This window comes from Odontesthes bonariensis, chromosome 3, assembly GCF_027942865.1.
Source record: "Odontesthes bonariensis isolate fOdoBon6 chromosome 3, fOdoBon6.hap1, whole genome shotgun sequence".
In the NCBI taxonomy this organism is placed as follows: Eukaryota; Metazoa; Chordata; class Actinopteri; order Atheriniformes; family Atherinopsidae; genus Odontesthes; species Odontesthes bonariensis.
In genome coordinates, this window is record NC_134508.1 from 22,092,176 (window position 1) to 22,101,092 (window position 8,917).

General features: G+C 42.1%; 1 protein-coding gene across 1 annotated transcript; it reads left to right on the forward strand.

Annotated features, from left to right (window-relative positions):
* Positions 1 to 1,133: 1,133 nt before the first annotated feature.
* Positions 1,134 to 7,219, forward strand: wdr77 (WD repeat domain 77). The gene is made up of 10 exons (XM_075460982.1): positions 1,134 to 1,532; positions 1,898 to 2,083; positions 2,163 to 2,304; positions 2,780 to 2,829; positions 3,084 to 3,154; positions 5,815 to 5,872; positions 6,230 to 6,301; positions 6,388 to 6,496; positions 6,579 to 6,647; positions 6,732 to 7,219. Exons 1-10 carry the CDS (start codon positions 1,424 to 1,426, stop codon positions 6,877 to 6,879), a joined length of 1,014 nt encoding a protein of 337 aa, XP_075317097.1. The 5' UTR covers positions 1,134 to 1,423; the 3' UTR covers positions 6,880 to 7,219.
* The last annotated feature ends 1,698 nt before the right edge of the window (positions 7,220 to 8,917 follow it).

Here is an 8,917-nt window from a genome sequence, read left to right on the forward strand (position 1 = left end):
TAATTCTTTGCTACATTTTCTTTTACTTGGGACAGATCACAGTGATGGTAACTGCTGTTTTGTAGCCATGTTTTGTTATGTTTAGATACAAAGAGCCATGTCTTATTAGACATTATCAGACCAAAGAATGATGTCCCTTTCGGTTTAATGGTTTCCACATTGCATATTGATGGAGTGCAGCTCTGTGTTCTTTGTTATAGCATCAATTACTCAAACACAACTTATGGAACTTCTTTTCAAACACTGTCTTCCACTTAACACACATAGACTTAATTTCTTTGACTTACAGATGAAACAGTTGCAGGAGCAGTGCTCTTAATACTGTCTCGAAGGATATGGCACATCTCTACAGCTTCAGTCATTATTTGAATCTTCTGATGTCTCTTTTTTATCATCATTCTGATGTGGCCAACTGAAATGTCTTTCTGCACAGCCGGAGCTGCTGAGCTGTTGTGCACATATTCACAGCCGTACAATTGCTCTTTGGGATGTCACAGTGCCTCACAGAGGTGAGCGGAATTCAATCTGCATCACAACATTTGATGACTGATGACTGATTTACAAACCAAATTGTTACTTTGGACCATCTACACATACTGAATACAAAAAAACTTTTAGAAAAACCAGAGCTGGAGGAAGAAAACGTTTTTACTCAATTTCTTGAGTGCTTTGATGTTAAATACTCAACTACATGCCAAAGTTCTGCTAGTAAATTACATTACAAGTATTGGCAACAAAATGCACATAAAAGTGCTAAATGCAAAAAAAAAAAATTTGATTTCTCTCAATGATATAGATGAAACATCATTTGATATTTAAGAATGAAGCATCATTGTGCAAGAGCACACAGACAGCTAGAGCAAGTTCAAAACTATTTCATGAACAGCTTTAGGCTATATATGGGGAAACTAACACAGATCAATCTGTGAGACAACTCTTTATTTGGAATGGTGAACGACTTATGCCATGAAACAAGAGCTTCCCCTCCTCCGAATTGAGCTTTTAAAAAAAAAAAGTTTTTAGGGTTCGAGGCATTTTAAAAGTTAAAAGTAGACAACTTTTTTTGGCGGATGGCAGCAAACCGCCCGCCCAACCTGTTTACTACAAAAAAAAATCCTCCTGGAAGAAGAAACACCAACGAAGAAGATTCTTGAGGCAGGAAGTGTATGTCCACCGGTTCCATGTGTTGCTGTTCACTTATCATTCATTCGTAAATTGGCAATAATAAGTAGCCAATGTTTAATGGGACACAGACATCGTTTCGCTTTTAGGATAAAATCATTTCTAATGTTTCCCAAATAAAACAAAGACGATAACAGCGGTGTCTTTGCACAGGTGCTAGCTAGCCAAAGTCGAAGCTGCGCTAAAGTTGATGTGAAAATCGCAGCTGTAGCAACTAAGTAGTTAAACGTGTGCTGTTTGGATGAAAAGTTCAGTCGATACCAGTATGATCAAGGAAAACCGGTGGAACATACCCCCCAACGCTCCTGCGTGCATGGAGAAACATCTGTGCGCAGCTCAGTACAGAGCAGGTAGGAAAAAGCTGCTAGCTGGAGGATGCTGGGTTACACACGTGGTGACGCTACTCTGTTATCACTGTTTACTGTTTACGTTTTCATTGGTGTGCAAGCGCTTCGTTTTGAATTTGGCATTTCTACAAGTGCTTTAAGTGTAAAATAAAATAATTTTCCAGGACCTGTGCAGAGGTCCAGCAGTCTGGTGGAAAATATTTGAAACAAGAAGTATTTTTTCACAAATGTGTGCTGCCCTGTGAGTTCAACTCTGGGCTAACGGGGTAGTGCTCGTGCTATGAATTTTGGTTAGCCTTTAAGCCTGAAGAAAGTGTGAATTTTTTTATAGTTTTTTTTTTTTTTTCTCCAATTGTTTCTTTTCATAGATGGCACCCTGCTGCTGGGCACCTCCAGCCTCAGTGGCAGGAACTGGCAGGGATCTGTGTGGATCTACAGTGACCCTGAACAGGCCCCCAATGAGGGGTTCTGCAAAGCTGGTGTGCAGACTGAGGCTGGTGTCACAGATGTCAAATGGGTGTCTGATAAAGGAATTGTTGTAGCATCAGATTCAGGTAAAACATCATTCTTTAGAAGCTGTATGAAATTCAAGACTTGAGGCTTGAATGAAACCGTGTTTGTTCTACTGTGCAGGTGCCTTGGAGCTCTGGGAGTTGGCAGAAGACGAGCACCTGCTGGTGAATCGCTTTACCAAATATGACCATGACCATATCGTCACTACAGTGAGCCCCATTACTGGAGCAAACAGTGCTGTCACTGGCAGCATGGACTGCCGGTCAGACTCTTACACACGTGCAAAATGGTTGAAAATTTTTACGTCATGTCTAACATGCCCTGCCTAAAATACTTGTAGGGTTAAACTAGGATGGGATCTGGTGTCTGTGAAGGCAATGTCATACGTTTCATGCCTTCATCCATTCAATGACCCTTCATTCTTAGTATGGGGGACGCAGCCATCCTCCAAGATCAGAACATCCTACGTAAAAACTGATGATTGAGAACAATTTCACTGTCATGGCACAATTCAACCCAAACCATCCCAGCTAAACACATAGAAGAGCCACTGAATTCTTTCACCAAAGCGGTTAAGGGTTCAGGGTTTATTCCTCGAAATTGTCATTTGTCTGCACATACACAGCTGCAATTGTCACTGTAGAAAAGACAAGTGTTTATTGCTTCTATTTTAGACTTAAGCTTCATTAGTTTGTGAGATCACCGTCTAATGATATAAAGTCTTTTCTTTAATGCAGAATAAAAGTCTGGGATCTCAGCCAGGAAACAGTTGTTACAAGCTACAGTGGTAAGGAAAAATCTAGAAACTCTTCTTTTTATTTTTTTAACAATTGTAGCCAAATATGATTTTACTGGGCATTTTTCTCAATAAATCAAAATGTATCAAGTTTTGATTTTGTAAGTGGAAAGCCTTTTAAAAAAAAAATCCATGTTAAAAGTTTTACATATTTGCAATTAATTACAGCAGTTTATTAAGTGAAGCCGTACATACTAGACTAAAAATGCCACTAACTGTTCCTTCCTGGTTCTTTCTCTCTACAGTCCACACACAGCCAGTCAGTTGTGTAGCCTGCAGTCCTACAGAAGAGTCGCTCTTCATTTCTTGTGGCCAAGTATGACACTGATTGCATTCTTCTCTTCACAGCCTTACAACCATGTCTGTCAACATTATTGTGTCAAATTCCTGGAGGTTTTTCTTTGTTTGTTTGTTTTTTTTTCCCAGCAGAGGTTAAGGTTAAATCGGGGTGTTTATTTTTATTTTAGCCTGACTAATGGCTCTTTGTTTATGGCCAATTTGATCACTTTCAATGTGCTGTGTTTAGATGTATACAGGTGCTGGTCAACGAATTAGAATAATTTGAAATAGTGCAATCAATAAATTCTTTGAATGCATTTTTCGTGCAGAAAGCAAATCAGGTGTTCACCGCACCTGTCCTACTTGTTAGACTAATCACAGAACTCGTTACCTGTAAAAAATTTGCTCAGCTGATCTTTCCAAAAGGCCCATTTAGGCCATTTAACTGTGACACTGTTGTTTTATTGAATTAGAATAATGGAGAAACCGTTTCATTGAATTAGAATAATTTTTATTATAATTAGAATCATCACTTTCTCAGTATTTTGTGGCTGCCCCCTTGGCTTGTATGACTGCCTGAAGTCTCCGCGGCATCGATTTGGCCAGCTTGTCGCAAGTTTCCGCACTCACAGCTTCCCAGGCAGTGGCGATGTTCTGCTTCAGTTGGTCCAGCGTAGTAGGCTTTCTGTCGCGAATTTTCCGCTTGACGATGGCCCAAAGGTTTTCAATGACATTGAGGTCAGGCGAGTTGGCCGGCCATGCCAAAACTTCAAGCTGTTTTTTAGTGAACCAATCTTTGGTTGACTTTGCCGCATGAGCCGGTGCAAGATGCTGTTGAAATATGAAGTCTTCTTCGCCGAACTGTTCCTCAACAGTCGGAATCAGGAACGTTTCCAGAACATCTTGATATACGGCAGCATTGACAGTCTTCTTGAGGAAGCAGAGTTTCCCTACACCTCGAGCGGACATGCATCCCCAGACCATAACGCTCTGGGGAAACTTGACGGATCTTTTCACGCACTCGTGGTTGTAGGTTTCGCCACCACGACGCCAGACACGAGGACCTTGGTCACCGAAGGAGATGCAGAAGCGTGATTCGTCACTGAAGACCACTTTCTGCCAGTCTTCAGCAGTCCACTCGCCGTGTTCTTTGGCCCACTTCAGCCGTTTCACCATTTGTTTCTTATTCAGCATCGGTTTTACTGCTGGAACGCGAGATTTGAAGCCGAGTTCGCGCAGACGACGGTAAGTGGTTGATCTGGAGACGTCAGCGCCGGTCTGCTTGTTCCACAAGTCGGTGAGCTCGGAAGTGGACTTGAACCGGTTGCTGACTGCGATCTTTCTCAGCTGCTTGTTGTCGCGAGCAGAAGTTTTTCGGACGCCGGAACAGTTGGTGCGCTTGCTGCAGTTTTTCTTGAGAGCTTTGCAGACGGAAGACTGGCTGATGCCGAGCTGCTCAGCAATTTTAGTTTGGGTCAAGCCTTGTTGGCGAAGGGCTTTAATTTGAGCCACTATTCCGGTTGAGAGGTCGCGCTGCTTACCCATGATTGATTTTACAACTTAGAAATTCTACTCAACCCTGACTTTATACTGCACAGTGAACACTCTTCACAGAAAACAAACATTCGAGCATTTATTCTAATTCAATGAAACGGTTTCTCCATTATTCGAATTCAATAAAACAACAGTGTCACAGTTAAATGGCCTAAATGGGCCTTTTGGAAAGATCAGCTGAGCAAATTTTTTACAGGTAACGAGTTCTGTGATTAGTCTAACGAGTAGGACAGGTGCGGTGAACACCTGATTTGCTTTCTGCACGAAAAATGCATTCAAAGAATTTATTGATTGCACTATTTCAAATTATTCTAATTCGTTGACCAGCACCTGTATGTATAGTAGTGGGACAGTACTATGGTTCTTGCAGCATTTCCAAAGGTCAAACCAAACCTACAGAGCCTAAATAAAAGCTTCTTAACTCATTGGCTGCCAGCCATTTTCAGTTCAGAGCCACCCATACTGCCAAGTGTTTTACAGTATTTTGACAGATTTTCCAAGACCCACAGAAAAGTGTGTCTTATGACTATGTACACACCAAAATTACCAAAAGAAAGAGTAGACTCTCTTCTTTCATCAGGAAAAAAAAGTTTGTTTCTACCATTTTCAGTCCTTTAGTAATAGACAGTAGAACATAGGTTGGTTTCACCAAAAACAGCTTTTTGACCAAAAAATTGAGAAAACAAGCTTCTTCTTTTTTTTTGTGCAAAGTGGCACTGCTGCCACCTTGCGGGTAATTTTGCCAGTATATTCTCTGTTTAGTGTTTACAAGCCTAAGATTTAGTGACAAACTCCGCTAGATTGTTCCCCAGCCCGCTCCGTTAAAAAACGCAATTGACGGAAGCAACCGTCGAAGACGGGGGGCGTCACTATTCGAAATGACGTAAGCAACCGTCAAAGGCATTGAATGAGTTTATGTGTCTTTCTTTACACTAAACTATTTGTTGAGCTCCACAATGTTTGAACATGACACATCAGTGTGGCAAAAGTGTGAATTTGTAGTCACACAAATTTGAAAGGTGACACATTGGGTATATCAAGCAATTCTTACTTTGATTTGTTTATGGGAGAAGAGGGAGAAGTGCAAAACTGGATTCTTGAAATGAACTCAACCTGTTTCCACTGTTGTCTCTGATCTGTCAGGACGGCCGTGTGCTGATGTGGGACAGGAGGAAGCCAAATAAGCCAGCTTCAAGAATAGGTAAGCAACCTGTTTTAACCAGCTTGGACAACCAGGTGAAGGCATTTGTACTGTAGTTTCAACAGTAATGGGAAAAACTCATTCAGAACTCAGGGGCACACTTGAACATGGGCACAGATGGATTGAATTGCTTAATCAGGCCTAATGGACCAAAGTTAGCTAAACAGGAACAGTTAAAAATCGGTTTTAATGGCATATTTTGTCAGTGCATAATTAGCCACGCACCTGTCTGTTATTTTTAAGAAGAGTTGATCTTCTTGAGCCCAGAATCTGTTGTCTGTCTTGGCATAATATCATTTCAGTATGTAATTGCTGGGCTGATGCATCATCCACTGCTGTCTTTGTCTTTTGTCTCAGATGTTGAGTCACCCAGCTGCTCTCCCACCACTGTAGCTTGGCACCCCCACCACAGAAGCACCATTGCGTTTGGTATGGCCCACCAGTAGACTATCTATGGACAGAACTTTGATTCACAGGCCCTGTGTATTGCTCCTTACATGCTCATTGTGTTTCAGGAGACGAGCTGGGCAGAGTGACGGTGAAGGATTTCCTGGGAACAGAACCAGCCCGGATTGAGAGCGTCCACAGCCGCAGAGTTAACGGCCTTGCCTTCTCCACAGACAGGTAATTATTCTGTATGTCAAAATGCTCAGACTGATCTTTCATTGCTCCTCTACATCATTTTGACACTGTTTGTCCATTCTAGTGTCTCCTTGCTAGCCTCCATTAGTGATGACTGCTCCCTTGCTGTTATGAACTCTGAACTGAAAGAAATGTGAGTCTCTATACTAAACGCTTAAAACAAGAACTCTGTCGTCTGTAGCACAGAAGATACTTACGAAATATTCTTCTTCTATAGACTCAGAGATCGGCGACACCAGGATTTTGTGAAGGGTGTGTGTTGGCGTCAAGGTGGCTCCACCACCCTCACAACCGTGGGCTGGGATCATCTTGTGCTTCACCACACAGTGGATCCAGCTGCTGGACCTCCCAGCCCCTCATCTTAGCTTTGATATGATCATCTTTGGGGGGGATTAGAATAACTACTTTGCTCCCCATGATGCAGTTTGGCCATGTGTATCTAGAAAGTTTAATGTGATATGTCATTAGGAGAAATGCATTTAAATGTCACGTCTTTCACTTCAACCTTTGAAATATGTGCACCACGTTTGGATTTCTGCTCTCTCACTCTGTCTTATTGTGTTGGGGGTTTTTTGTTTTGTTTTGCCACAATCGGCCTCGATCAACCTTATGCCAAACTGTATGACTTTGTCACGTGTGATTCCATTTGAGGCAACTTTATTGTATTTCATGATTTTACATTAAAGGTAACTTAATGTTCTCAGAGCAATGTGGCTTCCCTTTGTGGTCCCTGGACACTGACACTCTTAACAACTGTTGTAAATGGTTTAAAAGTATTGGAAGAATTGCAGGCATGCAAACTGGTCAGGGGTGAAAAAGGTGAGAAGGGTACACGGACACACGGCACGCGCGGAAAAGCGGAAACATGAGACGCATTAAGTTGTAAATTATACAAAATATATATTATAAAATATACAGTATGTCCCATTTGCATTAAGTAGAGAACAGCTGTGCAGCATAAAAGATGAATTTATAGGTACAGTAGGCCTATCAATTGCATTTACTGTACTATTATGTGTTTGATATATAACATCACAGGTCTTCAAAAGCATTTAACTGTAGTATCATACATTTAATTACATTAAATTTAACGAAAAATTTAGTCCCATGGTCCTTAAAGGGATACTACAAGTATGTAGGATTAAACGTTTAATTAATTACTGCCCCAAGACAGCCTATGCTTAGTAATAGCCTGAACGATGACTCTCCCGACCACTTTCACGGTCCGCTGTCATTAAACCACGAAAGTGAACGTTTGGCATGCCGAGCCAAACGAGCTCCACGGGAAAAACTTATATCAGCAATTCACTTGACGTACCGCCAGAGACAAATTTGTATCGACAGCTGGCACTCTAACAGAAAAACATTCTCGCGGCAAGCTTAGTTAAACGGCATTTTTTCATGACAGTGTAAGTTTTGAGACATGCATGCCACGAGCACTACGTAATCCTACATTGTGCCCCCTTTTAACTTCGATTGATGGTGCATCATACTGGATGAACACGAGTGCACCTGTAGGCTGTCATCATCAACGGGGGTATCAACGGGGGTGTGGGCGAACAGCGAGGGGATGGGGGTCGCACTCTCAAATACGACCTGTGGCAGAGCTCTCCGGACTCTGCATTGATAAACTCACGACGAATGAAACGACCTCCTCAAATGGGCAAAATGTTCCCTTTCCGTGATTATCGGAGGGTATTATGAAGGGGCATACCTCGTTAAAAAGCCAAGTCCGGCGACAATTAAGGTCTCCATTGACGTTGGCTAAAAGTATTAGCAAAGCCCTGAACTTGTGTGGAAGGCGCTAGTTAGCCACTCTACAGTTACCTCGAGTAGCACTAACACAAACAGCGTTCTGTGAGGCGGTGAAATATCGAGGAATTGTTGACTATTTCAAGTCTGTTATCAAGACATTTAGCTGACACTTGTATCAAAGACACTATTAAAAGCACATTAATTGATCTAACGACACAATTCGTTATGAAGACTATTTCAGGACATCAGTCAAATTGTAGCAGGGGGGTGGTCCGGGAGGGGGGGGGGTGGGGGTGTGAATAGGGGTTCGCCCTCCTCACTTCTGATTGGTGATAGTGGTTCTCTCACACGCCACTCTTGTCAGTCATTTGTTGTCACATAGGTCTAGTGTAGTTTTGAGGTTCACAGTTCCACTCGCTAGTTGACATGCTCACCCCCCCCCCCCCCTATTTTTTTTTCTCCTCGGATCTACGCGATTCAGAAGAATGACCCATTTTGATTTCAAAACGGCGAATTTCGCCGAAAGGTGGCAAGTTTGCATGCCTGGAATTGTGTTTGCAATTAAGACGGACAAGGCAGACATGCAAATAATCGTGATAACAGTGAGGCCAATGGAGACCACATCTACTCACTGAGTTAAAATAGGTG

Bases quoted from the DNA above. Each gene is read 5' to 3' on its own strand.
- wdr77 (XM_075460982.1), top strand. From the start codon at position 1,424: ATGAAAAGTTCAGTCGATACCAGTATGATCAAGGAAAACCGGTGGAAC. The intron at 6,302-6,387 runs GTATGGCCCACC...ATTGTGTTTCAG, and splicing joins CAGAAGCACCATTGCGTTTG to GAGACGAGCTGGGCAGAGTG. The intron at 6,648-6,731 runs GTGAGTCTCTAT...CTTCTTCTATAG, and splicing joins AACTCTGAACTGAAAGAAAT to ACTCAGAGATCGGCGACACC.